Below are 21819 nucleotides of genomic sequence, written 5' to 3'. Positions count from 1 at the left end.
CCCTCACTGCAAACACTGACACACCCCACACCCCTCACTGTATCACTGACACACCCCACACCCCTCACTGTATCACCGACACACCCCACACCCCTCACTGTGACACTGACACACCCCACACCCCTCACTGTATCACCGACACACCCCACACCCCTCACTGTGACACTGACACACCCCACACCCCTCACTGTATCACCGACACACCCCACACCCCTCACCATGACACTGACACCCCACACCCCTCACTGTATCACTGACACACCCCACACCCCTCACTGTGACACTGACACACCCCACACCCCTCACTGTATCTCCGACACACCCCACACCCCTCACCATGACACTGACACACCCCACACCCCTCACTGTATCACAAACACACCCCACACCCCTCACTGTGACACTGACACACCCCACACTCCTCACTGTATCACCGACACACCCCACACCCCTCACTGTGACACTGACACACCCCACACCCCTCACTGTGACACTGACACACCCCACACCCCTCACTGTATCACTGACACACCCCACACCCCTCACTGTGACACTGACACACCCCACACCCCTCACCGTGACACTGACACACCCCACACCCCTCACTGTGACACTGACACACCCCACACCCCTCACCATGACACTGACACACCCCACACCCCTCACTGTGACACTGACACACCCCACACCCCTCACTGTATCACCGACACACCCCACACCCCTCACCATGACACTGACACCCCACACCCCTCACTGTATCACAAACACACCCCACACCCCTCACTGTGACACTGACACACCCCACACCCCTCACTGTATCACCGACACACCCCACACCCCTCACCATGACACTGACACCCCACACCCCTCACTGTATCACTGACACACCCCACACCCCTCACTGTGACACTGACACACCCCACACCCCTCACTGTATCACCGACACACCCCACACCCCTCACCATGACACTGACACCCCACACCCCTCACTGTATCACAAACACACCCCACACCCCTCACTGTGACACTGACACACCCCACACTCCTCACTGTATCACCGACACACCCCACACCCCTCAGTGTGACACTGACACACCCCACACCCTCACTGTGACACTGACACACCCCACACCCCTCACTGTATCACTGACACACCCCACACCCCTCACTGTGACACTGACACACCCCACACCCCTCACCGTGACACTGACACACCCCACACCCCTCACTGTAAACACTGACACACCCCACACCCCTCACTGTGACACCGACACACCCCACACCCCTCACTGTATCACTGAAACACCCCACACCCCTCACTGTGACACTGACACACCCCACACCCTCACTGTGACACTGACACACCCCACACCCCTCACTGTATCACTGACACACCCCACACCCCTCACCATGACACTTACACACCCCACACTCCTCACCGTGACACTGACACACCCCACACCCCTCACTGTAAACACTGACACACCCCACACCCCTCACTGTGACACCGACACAGCCCACACCCCTCACTGTATCACTGACACAACCCACACCCCTCACTGTGACACTGACACACCCCACACCCCTCACTGTATCACTGACACACCCCACACCCCTCACTGTGACACTGACAGACCCCACACCCCTCACTGTATCACTGACACACCCCACACCCCTCACCATGACACTGACACACCCCACACCCCTCACTGTATCACTGACACACCCCACACCCCTCACTGTGATACTGACACACCCCACACCCCTCACCGTGACACTGACACACCCCACACCCCTCACCGTGACACTGACACACCCCACACCCCTCACTGTATTACTGACACACCCCACACCCCTCACTGTGACACTGACAGACCCCACACCCCTCACTGTGACACTGACACACCCCACACCCCTCACTGTGACACTGACAGACCCCACACCCCTCACTGTGACACTGACAGACCCCACACCCCTCACTGTATCACTGAAACACCCCACACCCCTCACTGTGACACTGACACACCCCACACCCTCACTGTGACACTGACACACCCCACACCCCTCATTGTATCACTGACACACCCCACACCCCTCACCATGACACTGACACACCCCACACCGCTCACCGTGACACTGACACACCCCACACTCCTCACTGTATCACTGAAACACCCCACACCCCTCACTGTGACACTGACAGACCCCACACCCCTCACTGTATCACTGACACACCCCACACCCCTCAGTGTGAGACTGTCACCCCACACCCGTCACTGTGACACTGACACACCCCACACCCCTCACTGTATCACTGACACACCCCACACTCCTCACTGTATCACCGACACACCCCACACCCCTCACTGTGACACTGACACACCCCACACCCCTCACCCTGACACTGACACACCCCACACCCCTCACTGTAAACACTGACACACCCCACACCCCTCACCGTGACACTGACACACCCCACACCCCTCACTGTGACACTGACACAGCCCACACCCCTCACTGTGACACTGACACACCCCACACCCCTCACTGTATCACTGACACACCCCACACCCCTCACTGCAAACACTGACACACCCCACACCCCTCACTGTATCACTGACACACCCCACACCCCTCACTGTATCACCGACACACCCCACACCATTCACTGTGACACTGACACACCCCACACCCCTCACTGTGACACTGACACAGCCCACACCCCTCACTGTATCAACGACACACCCCACACCCCTCACTGTGACACTGACACACCCCACACCATTCACTGTGACACTGACACACCCCACACCCCTCACTGTGACACTGACAAACCCCACACCCCTCACTGTGACACTGACACACCCCACACCCGTCACTGTGACACTGACACACCCCACACCCTCACTGTGACACTGACACACCCCACACCCCTCACTGTATCACAAACACACCCCACACCCCTCACTGTATCACTGACACACCCCACACCCCTCACTGTATCACCGACACACCCCACACCCCTCACTGTATCACAAACACACCCCACACCCCTCACTGTATCACCGACACAGCCCACACCCCTCACTGTGACACTGACACCCCACACCCCTCACCATGACACTGACACAGCCCACACCCCTCACTGTATCACTGACACACCCGACACCCCTCACTGTATCACTGACACACCCCACACCCCTCACCATGACACTGACACACCCTACACCCCTCACTGTATCACCGACACACCCCACACCTCTCACTGTATCACAAACACACCCCACACCCCTCACTGTATCACAAACACACCCCACACCCCTCACTGTAAACACTGACACACCCCACATCCCTCACTGTATCACTGACACACCCCACACCCCTCACCGTGACACTGACACACCCCACACCCCTCACTGTATCACTGACACACCCCACACCCCTCACTGTAAACACTGACATACCCCACACCCCTCACCATGACACTGACACACCCCACACCCCTCACTGTATCACTGACACACCCCACACTCCTCACTGTATCACCGACACACCCCTCACCCCTCACTGTGACACTGACACACCCCACACCCCTCACTGTATCACTGACACCCCCACACTCCTCACTGTATCACTGACACCCCCACACTCCTCACTGTATCACTGACACACCCCACACCCCTCAGTGTGACACTGACACACCCCACACCCCTCACCATGACACTGACACACCCCACACCCCTCACTGTAAACACTGACACACCCCACAGCCCTCACCGTGATACTGACACACCCCACACCCCTCACTGTATCACTGACACACCCCACACCCCTCAGTGTGACACTGACACACCCCACACCCCTCACCATGACACTGACACACCCCACACCCCTCACTGTAAACACTGACACACCCCACAGCCCTCACCGTGATACTGACACACCCCACACCCCTCACTGTATCACTGACACACCCCACACCCCTCAGTGTGACACTGACACACCCCACACCCCTCACCATGACACTGACACACCCCACACCCCTCACTGTAAACACTGACACACCCCACAGCCCTCACCGTGATACTGACACACCCCACACCCCTCACTGTGACACTGACACAGCCCACACCCCTCACCATGACACTGACACACCCCACACCCCTCACTGTAAACACTGACACACCCCACACCCCTCACTGTATCACCGACACACCCCACACCCCTCACTGTATCACCGACACAGCCCACACCCCTCACTGTGACACTGACACCCCACACCCCTCACCATGACACTGACACACCCCACACCCCTCACTGTATCACTGACACACCCCACACCCCTCACCATGACACTGACACACCCCACACCCCTCACTGTATCACAAACACACCCCACACCCCTCACTGTGACACTGACACACCCCACACCCCTCACCATGACACTGACACACCCTACACCCCTCACTGTATCACAAACACACCCCACACCCCTCACTGTAAACACTGACACACCCCACACCCCTCACTGTATCACCGACACACCCCACACCCCTCACTGTGACACTGACACACCCCACACCCCTCACTGTATCACTGACACACCCCACACCCCTCACCATGACACTGACACACCCCACACCCCTCACTGTGACACTGACACACCCCACACCCCCCACTGTAACACTGACACACCCCACACCGTTCACTGTGTCACTGACACACCCCACACCCCTCACTGTATCACTGACACACCCCACACCCCTCACTGTGACACTGACACACCCCACACCCCTCACTGTATCACCGACACACCCCACACCCCTCACTGTAAACACTGACACACCCCACACCCCTCACGAAGACACTGACACACCCCACACCCCTCACTGTGACACTGACACACCCCACACCCCTCACTGTATCACCGACACAGCTCACACCCCTCACTGTGACACTGACACACCCACACCCCTCACTGTGACACTGACACACCCCACACCCCTCACTGTAAACACTGACACAACCCACACCCCTCACCGTGACACTGACACACCCCACACCCCTCACTGTAAACACTGACACGCCCCACACCCCTCACTGTATCACTGAGACACCCCATACCGTTCACTGTGACACTGACACCCCACACCCCTCACTGTATCACTGACACACCCCACACCCCTCACTGTGACACTGACACACCCCACACCCCTCACTGTGACACTGACACACCCCTCACTGTATCACTGACACACTCCACACTCCTCACTGTATCACCGACACACCCCACACCCCTCACTGTGACACTGACACACCACACCCCTCACCATGACACTGACACACCCCACACCCCTCACTGTGACACTGACACACCCACACCCCTCACTGTGACACTGACACACCCCACACCCCTCACTGTAAACACTGACACAACCCACACCCCTCACTGTGACACTGACACACCCCACACCCCTCACTGTATCACTGACACACTCCACACTCCTCACTGTATCACCGACACACCCCACACCCCTCACGAAGACACTGACACACCCCACACCCCTCACTGTGACACTGACACCCCACACCCCTCACTGTATCACCGACACACCCCACACTCCTCACTGTGACACTGACACCCCACACCCCTCACTGTGACACTGACACACCCCACACCCCTCACTGTATCACCGACACACCCCACACCCCTCACTGTAAACACTGACACACCCCACACCCCTCACGAAGACACTGACACACCCCACACCCCTCACCGTGACACTGACACACCCCACACCCCTCACTGTATCACTGACACACTCCAAACCCCTCACTGTGACACCGACACACCCCACACCGTTCACTGTGACACTGACACACCCCACACCCCTCACTGTGACACTGACATACCCCACACTCCTCACTGTGACACTGACACACCCCACACCCCTCACTGTATCACTGACACACCCCACACCCCTCACCGTGACACTGACACACCCCACACCCCTCACTGTGACACTGACACACCCCACACCCCTCACTGTATGACTGACACACCCCACACCCCTCACCGTGACACTGACACACCCCACACCCCTCACCGTGACACTAACACCCCACACCCCTCACTGTATCACTGACACACCCCACACCCCTCACTGTATCACTGACACACCCCACACTCCTCACCATGACACTGACACCCCACACCCCTCACTGTATCACTGACACACCCCACACCCCTCACTGTAAACACTGACACACCCCACAGCCCTCACTGTGATACTGACACACCCCACACCCCTCACTGTGACACCGACACACCCCTCACCCCTCACTGTATCACTGACACACCCCACACCCCTCCCTGTATCACTGACACCCCACACCCCTCACTGTGACACGCCAGACCCCACAGCCCTCACCATGACACTGACACCCCACACCCCTCACTGTGACACTGACACACCCCACACTCCTCACTGTGACACTGACACACCCCACACCCCTCACTGTAAACACTGACACAGCCCACACCCCTCACTGTAAACACTGACACACCCCACACCCCTCACCCTGACACTGACACACCCCACATCCCTCACTGTATCACCGACACACCCCTCACTGTAAACACTGATATACCCCACACCCCTCACCATGACACTGACACACCCCACACCCCTCACTGTATCACTGACACACCCCACACCCCTCACTGTGACACTGACAGACCCCACACCCCTCACTGTGACACCGACACACCCCACACCCCTCACTGTATCACCGACACACCCCACACCCCTCACCGTGACACTGACACCCCCCACACCCCTCACTGTATCACCGACACACCCCACACCCCTCACTGTATCACCGACACACCCCACACCCCTCACCGTGACACTGACACCCCACACCCCTCACCATGACACTGACACACCCCACACCCCTCACTGTATCACCGACACACCCCACACCCCTCACTGTATCACAAACACACCCCACACCCCTCACCGTGACACTGACACACCCCACACTCCTCACTGTGACACTGACACACCCCACACCCCTCACTGTGACACTGACAGACCCCACACCCCTCACCGTGACACTGACACACCCCACACCCCTCACTGTGACACTGACACACCCACACCCCTCACTGTGACACTGACACACCCCACACCCCTCACTGTGACACTGACACACACCACACCCCTCACCGTGACACTGACACACCCCACACCCCTCACTGTAAACACTGACACGCCCCACAGCCCTCACTGTATCACTGAGACACCCCACACCGTTCACTGTGACACTGACACCCCCACACCCCTCACTGTGACACTGACACACCCCACACCCCTCACTGTAAACACTGACACACCCCACACCCCTCACTGTATCACCGACACACCCCACACCCCTCACCATGACACTGACACCCCACACCCCTCACTGTATCACTGACACACCCCACACCCCTCACTGTGACACTGACACACCCCACACCCCTCACTGTGAACACAGACACACCCCACACCCCTCACTGTATCACCGACACACCCCACACCCCTCACTGTAAACACTGACACACCCCACACCCCTCACTGTGACACTGACACACCCCACACCCCTCACTGTATCACCGACACACCCCACACCCCTCACTGTAAACACTGACACACCCCACACCCCTCACGAAGACACTGACACACCCCACACCCCTCACCGTGACACTGACACACCCCACACCCCTCACTGTATCACTGTCATACCCCATACCCCTCACTGTAAACACTGACGCACCCCACACCCCTCACTGTGACACTGACATACCCCACACTCCTCACTGTATCACTGACACACCCCACACCCCTCACCGTGACACTAACACCCCACACCCCTCACTGTATCACTGACACACCCCACACCCCTCACTGTATCACTGACACACCCCACACTCCTCACCATGACACTGACACCCCACACCCCTCACTGTAAACACTGACACACCCCACAGCCCTCACTGTATCACTGACACCCCACACCCCTCACTGTGATACTGACACACCACACACCCCTCAGTGTGACACCGACACACCCCTCACCCCTCACTGTATCACTGACACCCCACACCCCTCACTGTGACACGCCAGACCCCACAGCCCTCACCATGACACTGACACCCCACACCCCTCACTGTGACACTGACACCCCCACACTCCTCACTGTGACACTGACACACCCCACACCCCTCACTGTGACACTGACACCCCCACACTCCTCACTGTGACACTGACACACCCCACACCCCTCACTGTAAACACTGACACAGCCCACACCCCTCACTGTAAACACTGACACACCCCACACCCCTCAGTGTGACACTGACACCCCACACCCCTCACTGTGACACTGACACCCCCACACTCCTCACTGTGACACTGACACACCCCACACCCCTCACTGAGACACTGACACAGCCCACACCCCTCACTGTAAACACTGACACACCCCACACCCCTCAGTGTGACACCGACACACCCCACACCCCTCACTATGACACTGACACCCCACACCCCTCACTGTAAACACTGACACCCCACACCCCTCACTGTATCACCGACACACCCCACACCCCTCACCGTGACACTGACACCCCACACGCTTCACTGTATCACCGACACACCCCACACCCCTCACTGTATCACAAACACACCCCACACCCCTCACTGTAAACACTGACACACCCCACACCCCTCACTGTATCACCGACACACCCCACACCCCTTCACTGTGACACTGACACACCCACACCCCTCACTGTATCACCGACACACCCCACACCCCTCACTGTGACACGCCAGACCCCACAGCCCTCACCATGACACTGACACCCCACACCCCTCACTGTGACACTGACACCCCCACACTCCTCACTGTGACACTGACACACCCCACACCCCTCACTGTAAACACTGACACAGCCCACACCCCTCACTGTAAACACTGACACACCCCACACCCCTCACCCTGACACTGACACACTCCACACCCTTCACTGTGACTGACACACCGCTCACTGTAAACACTGATATACCCCACACCCCTCACCATGACACTGACACACCCCACATCCCTCACTGTATCACCGACACACCCCACACCCCTCACTGTATCACTGACACACCCCACACCCCTCACTGTATCACCCACACACCCCACACCCCTCACTGTGACACTGACACACCCCACACCCCTCACTGTGACACTGACACACCCCACACCCCTCACTGTATCACTGAAACACCCCACACCCATCACGATGACACTGACACACCCTACACCCCTCACTGTATCACTGACACACCCCACACCCCTCACCATGACACTGACACACCCCACACCCCTCACTGTGACACTGACACCCCACACCCCTCACTGTGACACTGACACACCTCACACCCCTCACTGTGACACCGACACACCCACACCCCTCACTGTATTACTGACACACCCCACACCCCTCACTGTGACACTGACAGACCCCACACCCCTCACTGTGACACTGACACACCCCACACCCCTCACTGTATTACTGACACACCCCACACCCCTCACTGTGACACTGACAGACCCCACACCCCTCACTGTGACACTGACAGATCCCACACCCCTCACTGTAAACACCGACACACCCCACACCCCTCACTGTGACACGCCAGACCCCACACCCCTCACCATGACACTGACACCCCACACCCCTCACTGTGACACTGACACCCCCACACCCCTCACTGTAAACACTGACACACCCCACACCGCTCACCATGACACTGACACACCCCACACCCCTCACTGTGACACCGACAGACTCCACACCCTTCACTGTGACACTGACACACCCCACACTCCTCACCGTGACACTGACACACCCCACACCCCTCACTGTATCACTGACAAACCCACACCCCTCACCGTGACACTGACACACCCCACACCCCTCACTGTGACACCGACAGACTCCACACCCCTCACTGTAAACACTGACACACCCCACACCCCTCACTGTATTACTGACACACCCCACACCCCTCACTGTGACACTGACACCCCACACCCCTCACTGTGACACTGACACACCTCACACCCCTCACTGTGACACCGACACACCCCACACCCCTCACTGTATCACTGACACACCCCACACCCCTCACTGTGACACTGACACACTCCACACCCCTCACTGTATTACTGACACACCCCACACCCCTCACTGTATTACTGACACACCCCACACCCCTCACTGTGACACTGACACCCCACACCCCTCACTGTGACACTGACACACCTCACACCCCTCACTGTGACACCGACACACCCCACACCCCTCACTGTGACACTGACAGATCCCACACCCCTCACTGTGACACTGACAGATCCCACACCCCTCACTGTGACACTGACACACCCCACACCCCTCACTGTATTACTGACACACCCCACACCCCTCACTGTGACACTGACACCCCACACCCCTCACTGTGACACCGACACACCCCACACTCCTCACTGTGACACTGACACACCCCACACCCCTCACCATGACACTGACAGACCCCACACCACTCACTGTGACACTGACAGACCCCACACTCCTCACTGTGACACTGACATACCCCACACTCCTCACTGTATCACCGACACACCCCACACCCCTCACTGTGACACTGACACACCCCACACCCCTCACTGTATCACTGACACACCCCACACCCCTCACCGTGACACTGACACACCCCACACCCCTCACTGTGACACTGACACACCCCACACCCCTCACTGTATCACTGACACACCCCACACCCCTCACCGTGACAGTGACACACCCCACACCCCTCACCGTGACACTAACACCCCCCCACAGCCCTCACTGTATCACTGACACACCCCACACCCCTCACCGTGACACTAACACCCCACACCCCTCACTGTATCACTGACACACCCCACACCCCTCACTGTAAACACTGACACACCCCACAGCCCTCACTGTATCACTGACACCCCACACCCCTCACTGTGATACTGATACACCATACACCCCTCAGTGTGACACCGACACACCCCTCACCCCTCACTGTATCACTGACACCCCACACCCCTCACTGTGACACGCCAGACCCCACAGCCCTCACCATGACACTGACACCCCACACCCCTCACTGTAAACACTGACACAGCCCACACCCCTCACTGTAAACACTGACACACCCCACACCCCTCAGTGTGACACTGACACCCCACACCCCTCACTGTGACACTGACACCCCCACACTCCTCACTGTGACACTGACACACCCCACACCCCTCACTGAGACACTGACACAGCCCACACCCCTCACTGTAAACACTGACACACCCCACACCCCTCAGTGTGACACCGACACACCCCACACCCCTCACCATGACACTGACACCCCACACCCCTCACTGTAAACACTGACACCCCACACCCCTCACTGTATCACCGACACACCCCACACCCCTCACCGTGACACTGACACCCCACACCCCTCACTGTATCACCGACACACCCCACACCCCTCACTGTATCACAAACACACCCCACACCCCTCACTGTAAACACTGACACACCCCACACCCCTCACTGTATCACCGACACACCCCACACCCCTCACTGTGACACTGACACACCCACACCCCTCACTGTATCACCGACACACCCCACACCCCTCACTGTGACACGCCAGACCCCACAGCCCTCACCATGACACTGACACCCCACACCCCTCACTGTGACACTGACACCCCCACACTCCTCACTGTGACACTGACACACCCCACACCCCTCACTGTAAACACTGACACAGCCCACACCCCTCACTGTAAACACTGACACACCCCACACCCCTCACCCTGACACTGACACACTCCACACCCTTCACTGTGACTGACACACCCCTCACTGTAAACACTGATATACCCCACACCCCTCACCATGACACTGACACACCCCACATCCCTCACTGTATCACCGACACACCCCACACCCCTCACTGTATCACTGACACACCCCACACCCCTCACTGTATCACCGACACACCCCACACCCCTCACTGTGACACTGACACACCCCACACCCCTCACTGTGACACTGACACACCCCACACCCCTCACTGTATCACTGAAACACCCCACACCCATCACGATGACACTGACACACCCCACACCCCTCACTGTATCACTGACACACCCCACACCCCTCACCATGACACTGACACACCCCACACCCCTCACTGTATCACCGACACACCCCACACCCCTCACTGTATCACAAACACACCCCACACCCCTCACTGTAAACACTGACACACCCCACACCCCTCACTGTATCACCGACACACCCCACACCCCTCACTGTGACACTGACACACCCACACCCCTCACTGTATCACCGACACACCCCACACCCCTCACTGTGACACGCCAGACCCCACAGCCCTCACCATGACACTGACACCCCACACCCCTCACTGTGACACTGACACCCCCACACTCCTCACTGTGACACTGACATACCCCACACTCCTCACTGTAAACACTGACACAGCCCACACCCCTCACTGTAAACACTGACACACCCCACACCCCTCACCCTGACACTGACACACTCCACACCCTTCACTGTGACTGACACACCCCTCACTGTAAACACTGATATACCCCACACCCCTCACCATGACACTGACACACCCCACATCCCTCACTGTATCACCGACACACCCCACACCCCTCACTGTATCACTGACACACCCCACACCCCTCACTGTATCACCGACACACCCCACACCCCTCACTGTGACACTGACACACCCCACACCCCTCACTGTGACACTGACACACCCCACACCCCTCACTGTATCACTGAAACACCCCACACCCATCACGATGACACTGACACACCCCACACCCCTCACTGTATCACTGACACACCCCACACCCCTCACCATGACACTGACACACCCCACACCCCTCACTGTGACACTGACACCCCACACCCCTCACTGTGACACTGACACACCTCACACCCCTCACTGTGACACCGACACACCCACACCCCTCACTGTATTACTGACACACCCCACACCCCTCACTGTGACACTGACAGACCCCACACCCCTCACTGTGACACTGACAGATCCCACACCCCTCACTGTGACACTGACAGACCCCACACCCCTCACTGTGACACTGACACACCCCACACCCCTCACTGTATTACTGACACACCCCACACCCCTCACTGTGACACTGACAGACCCCACACCCCTCACTGTGACACTGACAGATCCCACACCCCTCACTGTAAACACCGACACACCCCACACCCCTCACTGTGACACGCCAGACCCCACACCCCTCACCATGACACTGACACCCCACACCCCTCACTGTGACACTGACACCCCCACACCCCTCACTGTAAACACTGACACACCCCACACCGCTCACCATGACACTGACACACCCCACACCCCTCACTGTGACACCGACAGACTCCACACCCTTCACTGTGACACTGACACACCCCACACTCCTCACCGTGACACTGACACACCCCACACCCCTCACTGTATCACTGACACACCCACACCCCTCACCGTGACACTGACACACCCCACACCCCTCACTGTGACACCGACAGACTCCACACCCCTCACTGTAAACACTGACACACCCCACACCCCTCACTGTATTACTGACACACCCCACACCCCTCACTGTGACACTGACACCCCACACCCCTCACTGTGACACTGACACACCTCACACCCCTCACTGTGACACTGACACACCCCACACCCCTCACTGTATCACTGACACACCCCACACCCCTCACTGTGACACTGACACACTCCACACCCCTCACTGTATTACTGACACACCCCACACCCCTCACTGTATTACTGACACACCCCACACCCCTCACTGTGACACTGACACCCCACACCCCTCACTGTGACACTGACACACCTCACACCCCTCACTGTGACACCGACACACCCCACACCCCTCACTGTGACACTGACAGATCCCACACCCCTCACTGTGACACTGACAGATCCCACACCCCTCACTGTGACACTGACACACCCCACACCCCTCACTGTATTACTGACACACCCCACACCCCTCACTGTGACACTGACACCCCACACCCCTCACTGTGACACCGACACACCCCACACTCCTCACTGTGACACTGACACACCCCACACCCCTCACCATGACACTGACACACCCCACACCACTCACTGTGACACTGACAGACCCCACACTCCTCACTGTGACACTGACACACCCCACACCCCTCACCATGACACTGACACACCCCACACCCCTCACTGTATTACTGACACACCCCACACCCCTCACTGTGACACTGACACACTCCACACCCCTCACTGTGACACTGACACACCCCACACCCCTCACTGTATTACTGACACACCCCACACCCCTCACTGTGACACTGACACACCCCACACCCCTCACCCCTCACCGTGACACTGACACACCCCACACCCCTCACTGTATTACTGACACACCCCACACCCCTCACTGTGACACTGACACACCCCACACCCCTCACCGTGACACTGACACACCCCACACCCGTCACTGTATTACTGACACACCCCACACCCCTCACTGTGACACTGACAGACCCCACACCCCTCACTGTGACACTGACACACCCCACACCCCTCACTGTATTACTGACACACCCCACACCCCTCACTGTGACACTGACAGACCCCACACCCCTCACTGTGACATTGACGCGCCTGTCACTATGACGATGATGCGTTCTCCACGTGCTGCCATCTTGCCACTCGCCGTGATCCTGTGAAAGGTGAATCGTTGATGAATGTTGTACATCTGTTTGCCGTTTCAGGACAAGGATGTGACGAGGCTCCAGGACTATCAGGAGCTGGAGTTGGTGCTGTTACGCTGTGAGGGGTCTGTGCTGTCGATGCCGGGGGCACTGACTGAGAGACCCTGCTACAACCCGGGGGCAGCCACACTCATCTACTGACTGCTGCTCTCGATACTGCGGCCAGCAGCGGCCCGGTCCCAGCCCGTGGAGAGGGGAGGGCACGGCGGTGGGGCAGGTCGGCATTTGCAGGTCCGGTCAAGCGAGGAGGGCAGCACCACCTCTCGTCTCGGGTCTGGGGGAGCTCAGTCTACCGTCTGTTTAGTACAATTCGGGATGGGGTTGAGGTGGTGGTGGTGGAGCTGCCCGTAACTGTCTCTGTCCCACACCGTTCCCCTCCCCCACACATCTCTCCCTCTCCCCCACACATCTCTCCCTCTCCCCCAGCTGTGTCTATCTGTCCCTGAGCCCTAAACTCCAGCCCCATCACCTCCCTCCCTCTCCCAGCCTCGTCCATCTGTCCCTGAGCCCCACACACCAGTCCCGTCAGTTCCCTCCCTCTCCCAGCCCCATCACCTCCCTCCCTCTCCCAGCCTCGTCCATCTGACCCTGAGCCCCACACACAGGTCCCGTCAGTTCCCTCCCTCTCCCAGCCCCATCACCTCCCTCCCTCTCCCATCCTCATCACCTCCCTCCCTCTCCCAGCCTCATCCGTCTGACCCTGAGCCCCACACACCGGTCCCGTCAGTTCCCTCCCTCTCCCAGCCCCATCACCTCCCTCCCTCTCCCAGCCTCGTCCATCTGACCCTGAGCCCCACACACAGGTCCCGTCAGTTCCCTCCCTCTCCCAGCCCCATCACCTCCCTCCCTCTCCCAGCCTCGTCCATCTGACCCTGAGCCCCACACACAGGTCCCGTCAGTTCCCTCCCTCTCCCAGCCCCATCACCTCCCTCCCTCTCCCAGCCTCGTCCGTCTGACCCTGAGCCCCACACACCGGTCCCGTCAGTTCCCTCCCTCTCCCAGCCTCGTCCACCTGTCCCTGAGCCCCACACACCGGTCCCGTCAGTTCCCTCCCTCTCCCAGCCCCATCACCTCCCTCCCTCTCCCAGCCTCGTCCACCTGACCCTGAGCCCCACACACCGGTCCCGTCAGTTCCCTCCGTCTCCCAGCCCCATCACCTCCCTCCCTCTCCCAGCCTCGTCCATCTGACCCTGAGCCCCACACACCGGTCCCGTCAGTTCCCTCCCTCTCCCAGCCCCATCACCTCCCTCCCTCTCCCAGCCTCGTCCGTCTGACCCTGAGCCCCACACACCGGTCCCGTCAGTTCCCTCCCTCTCCCAGCCTCGTCCACCTGTCCCTGAGCCCCACACACCGGTCCCGTCAGTTCCCTCCCTCTCCCAGCCCCATCACCTCCCTCCCTCTCCCAGCCTCGTCCACCTGTCCCTGAGCCCCACACACCGGTCCCGTCAGTTCCCTCCGTCTCCCAGCCCCATCACCTCCCTCCCTCTCCCAGCCTCGTCCACCTGTCCCTGAGCCCCACACACCGGTCCCGTCAGTTCCCTCCCTCTCCCAGCCTCGTCCATCTGTCAACCCCACCACAGCCCTGCTCTTTGACTCAGACCCACCAACGGGGCCCACATCATCGTCCCTTCCAGTCGTGCGTCTCCCACTGACGGCCCTGGTCCCACCCATCACCCATCACCCATCTGCCCCGACCAAGACCCGCCGACTTCTGCTGGCCCTGCCCACCCGCCCACCTCTGTCCTTCAGGCTGCTCACCCGTCGCCCTCGGCCCTGCTGTTCTTCACCGGTGACTGCACACAGGTCCATGTGAATGCGACATGCCCTCTCCCATGCTCCTGGCACTGCCCACAGGCACAGGGCTCAGCCAGGAGCGGTCCCAGCGGGCAGTGGCCCTCCCCCACCCCCCATTCCCCTCCCACACACCCCACATTTTTATTTCATCTTTTGACAGACGGGACTAAACCGGAAACGACCTTTAATTTTCTATCTCACACCCTGTTCTCGGTGATCTCGGGGGGGCGGCAGAGTTCCCAGACCCTGGTACAGTGGCTGACAGCTGACCGCTGACCACCACTCCATCAGCCTGTGCATTTAGATATTGCTATTTTTCTATACACCTCACTTTTCAGAAATTATAACTGCACAATATTAATTATAGTTACTAATAAAACTTGGTTTGCATTTAATGCAGAGACTGAGAACAATGTCCATAAGACCACAAGGCACAGGAGCAGAATTAGGCCATTCAGCCCATCAAGTCTGCTCTGCCGTTCCATCATGGCTGATCCCAGATCCAAAATGCTGGAGGAACTTAGCAGGTCAGGCAGTGTCTATGGAGGGGAAATGCCGACTGTACTCTTTTCCATAGATGCTGCCTGGCCTGCTGAGTTCCTCCAGCATTTTGTGTGTGTTGAGGGGAATAAACCTTTGACATTTCAGACAGAGAACCTCTCAGCTGGGGTCTGTTGATGATGTAGTTTTGTTCTGCCGGGGACCAGCAGTCAGGGTGTTGCTCCCAGTGGCGAGGACTGGCTGGGCTGCTGGGGGTGGGTTGCCCGCACTGTCCCGGGACTGTCTGAAGCTGGCTGCACGTGAGGACGGTGGAGGTGTGAGACACACACCTGGACACTGACCGCTGAAGCTTCGTGCTGCCCCATCTCCCAGATCAGGGAAAGGGGTGATCCTGACCCCACATGGCTGAAAATGCTCATCAGAGTCAAGGCCCAGAAATCCTCCTCAGGAGCTGGGCCCAAGCAAAGTGAGGGGAATCTCCTCTTCCTCTGAGACAAAACAAGGTGGTAGGGGGGAGGGTAGAGTGTTGGGGAGGAAGAGGGAAAGGGGAGGGGGAAGGGTGGGGAGTGGAATGAGGGGGAATAGACAGGGAGTGGAGTGAATGGGGGATATGGCATCGGGAGTGGAGACCATGTCCACAAGCAGAATTCGGTAATTTGACCCATTGTCTGCTATTTGATCGAGCCCCGTTCTCCTGCCTTCTCCCTGTAACCTTTGAACCCTGTACTAATCAAGAATCTATCAAACCCTGTTTTCAATACAATTAGTGGCCTCCTCATCAGGTACACCTGTACACCTCATTAATGCAAATATCTAATCAGCCAATCATCAGGCAGCAACTCAATGCATAAAGCATGCGGGCATGGTCAAGAGGCTCAGTTGTTGTTCAGATCAAACATCAGAATGGGGGGGGGAATACAATCCAGGTGACTTTGACCATGGAATAATTGTTGGTGCCAAACAGGGTGGTTTGAGTGTCTCAGAAACTGCTGATCCCTTGGGGATTTCACACCTAACAACCTATGGAGTTTACAGAGAATGGAACAAAAAACAAAAAAAAAATGTGGTGAATTGAACACCAGTTCTGTGGATCAAACACACATGATGAGAGAAGTCAGAAGAGAATCACCAGACTGGTTCACCGGAAGGCGACAGCCACTCAAATCACTGCACATCACAACAGCGATGTGCAGCAGAGCATCCCTGAACGCACAACACATCAAACCTTGAAGTGGATGGGCTAGCAGCAGCTGACCTCACTGGGTCCACTCCTGTACCCAATAAAGAGCCCACTGAATGTATACCCAATGATAGCTGTCTGTGACAATGAATTCTACAAATACACCACCCTCTGCTAAAGAAATTCCTCCTCGTCTCTGCTCTAAATGGACGTCCCTCTATTCTGAGGCTGTGCCCTCCGGTCCCAGACTCTCCCACTCGAGGAAACGTCCTCTGCACATCCCAGTCTATGTAGACCTTTCAATATTCAGTAGCTTTCTATGAGATCACCCCTCATTCTTCTAAACGCCAGCGAGTAAAGGCCCAGAACCATCAAACACTCCTCATATGTTAACCCCTTCATTGTCACGAACCCCCTCTGGACTCTCTCCAACGCCAGCACATCCTTGCTTAGCTAAGGGCCAAAAATTGCTCACAATCCTCCAAGAGTAGCCTGATGAATTCCTTATAAAGTCTCAGCATTACATCCTTGCTTTCATATTCTAGTTCTCAAAATGAATACTGTCATTGCATTTGCCTTCCTTACCACCGACTCAACCTGCAGGTTAACTTTTAGGGAATCCTGCATGAGGTCTCCCAAGTCCCTTTGCAACTCAGAATTCTGAACTTTCTCTCCAGAGGAAATAGTTTACACTTTTATTTCTTCTACCAAAGTGCATGACCGAATACTTCTGGGCACTGTGCTCCATCCGCGTCTTCTTTGCACATTCTCCTAAATCTGACCATCTTTCCGCAGGTTCACTGTTTCCTCACACTACCTGTCCCTCCGCCCAGGGGTTGGAGGAGAGTAGGGGGGAGAGTTGCAAGGGGAATAGGCAAGGAGCGGAGGGAAGTGAAGCAGAGACCAGACTGGCTCTGCCATGCCCTGTACACGGATACCCTACCACCTGGACCCACCAGCGTCCCACTGCCCGTGGTGGTCTCACACTGGTCTGAGACAGCAGCCTGGACCGGTGGTGACCCTGGAGTCTGTGATGATGCAGCAAGACGGTTTCAAAACCGCTACATCATGTCTGATCTGCACAGCAGCTTGGCTCAGGACAGGAGGGGTGTGGACCCAATGACAAGAGAACAGTCCAACAAACACACAGACCCTCACTGGGGGACGGTCCCACACACACACTGACCCTCACTGGGAGACGGTCCCACACACACACTGACCCTCACTGGGGGACGGTCCCACACACACACTGACCCTCACTGGGGGACGGTCCCACACTCACACACTGACCCTCACTGGGAGACGGTCCCACACACACACACTGACCTTCACTGGGAGACGGTCTCACACACACACTGACCCTCACTGGGAGACGGTCCCACACACACACTGACCCGCACTGGGTGACGGTCCCACACACACACTGACCCGCACTGGGGGACGGTCCCACACTCACACACTGACCTTCACTGGGAGACGGTCTCACACACACACTGACCCTCACTGGGAGACGGTCTCACACACACACTGACCCTCACTGGGAGACGGTCCCACACACACACTGACCTTCACTGGGTGACGGTCCCACACACACACTGACCCGCACTGGGGGACGGTCCCACACTCACACACTGACCTTCACTGGGAGACGGTCCCACACACACACACTGACCTTCACTGGGAGACGGTCCCACACACACACACTGACCCTCACTGGGGGACGGTCCCACACACACACACTGACCTTCACTGGGAGACGGTCCCACACACACACTGACCCGCACTGGGGGACGGTCCCACACACACACACTGACCCTCACTGGGGGACAGTCCGATACACACTGACCCTCACTGGGGGACAGTCCCACACACACTGACCCTCACTGGGGGACGGTCCCACACACACACACTGACCTTCACTGGGAGACGGTCCCACACACACACTGACCCGCACTGGGGGACGGTCCCACACACACACACTGACCCTCACTGGGGGACAGTCCCACACACACTGACCCTCACTGGGGGACAGTCCCACACACACAGACCCGCACTGGGGGACGGTCCCACACACACACTGACCTTCACTGGGAGACGGTCCCACACACACACTGACCCGCACTGGGGGACGGTCCGACACACACACACACTGACCCTCACTGGGAGACGGTCCCACACACACACACTGACCCTCACTGGGGGACAGTCCCACACACACACTCACCCGCACTGGGGGACTGTCCTACACAAACACACTGCCCCTCACTAGGGGTCAGTCCGACACACACACACACTCACCCCCACTGGAGGAAGGTCCCACACACACACTGACCCTCACTGGGGGACGGTCCCACACTCACACACTGACCCTCACTGGGAGACGGTCCCACACACACACACTGACCTTCACTGGGAGACGGTCTCACACACACACTGACCCTCACTGGGAGACGGTCCCACACACACACTGACCCGCACTGGGTGACGGTCCCACACACACACTGACCCGCACTGGGGGACGGTCCCACACTCACACACTGACCTTCACTGGGAGACGGTCTCACACACACACTGACCCTCACTGGGAGACGGTCTCACACACACACTGACCCTCACTGGGAGACGGTCCCACACACACACTGACCCTCACTGGGTGACGGTCCCACACACACACTGACCCGCACTGGGGGACGGTCCCACACTCACACACTGACCTTCACTGGGAGACGGTCCCACACACACACACTGACCTTCACTGGGAGACGGTCCCACACACACACTGACCCGCACTGGGGGACGGTCCCACACACACACACTGACCCTCACTGGGGGACAGTCCGATACACACTGACCCTCACTGGGGGACAGTCCCACACACACTGACCCTCACTGGGGGACGGTCCCACACACACACACTGACCTTCACTGGGAGACGGTCCCACACACACACTGACCCGCACTGGGGGACGGTCCCACACACACACACTGACCCTCACTGGGGGACAGTCCCACACACACTGACCCTCACTGGGGGACAGTCCCACACACACTGACCCGCACTGGGGGACGGTCCCACACACACACTGACCTTCACTGGGAGACGGTCCCACACACACACTGACCCGCACTGGGGGACGGTCCGACACACACACACACTGACCCTCACTGGGAGACGGTCCCACACACACACACTGACCCTCACTGGGGGACGGTCCCACACACACACTGACCCGCACTGGGGGACGGTCCCACACACACACTGACCCTCACTGGGGGACAGTCCGACACACACACACACTGACCCCCACTGGGGGACAGTCCCACACATACACTGACCCTCACTGGG

The 21819-nt window shown here is 58.2% G+C and overlaps 1 protein-coding gene across 1 annotated transcript in view; it reads left to right on the top strand.

Annotated features, from left to right (window-relative positions):
* ankrd40 (ankyrin repeat domain 40) overlaps nucleotides 1-17365 on the top strand; it is a 77885-nt gene extending 60520 nt beyond the window's left edge. Inside the window, exon 5 of the mRNA XM_063030692.1 lies at nucleotides 14999-17365. Coding sequence (XP_062886762.1) covers nucleotides 14999-15139 — 141 coding nt within the window. The 3' untranslated portion in view covers nucleotides 15140-17365. The remainder of the gene's footprint in view (nucleotides 1-14998) is intronic.
* Nucleotides 17366-21819: the final 4454 nt, after the last annotated feature.

The sequence above is a fragment of the Mobula hypostoma genome, chromosome 22, assembly GCF_963921235.1.
Source record: "Mobula hypostoma chromosome 22, sMobHyp1.1, whole genome shotgun sequence".
NCBI lineage: Eukaryota > Metazoa > Chordata > Chondrichthyes > Myliobatiformes > Myliobatidae > Mobula > Mobula hypostoma.
This window is presented reverse-complemented; position numbering and strand designations above follow the sequence as displayed.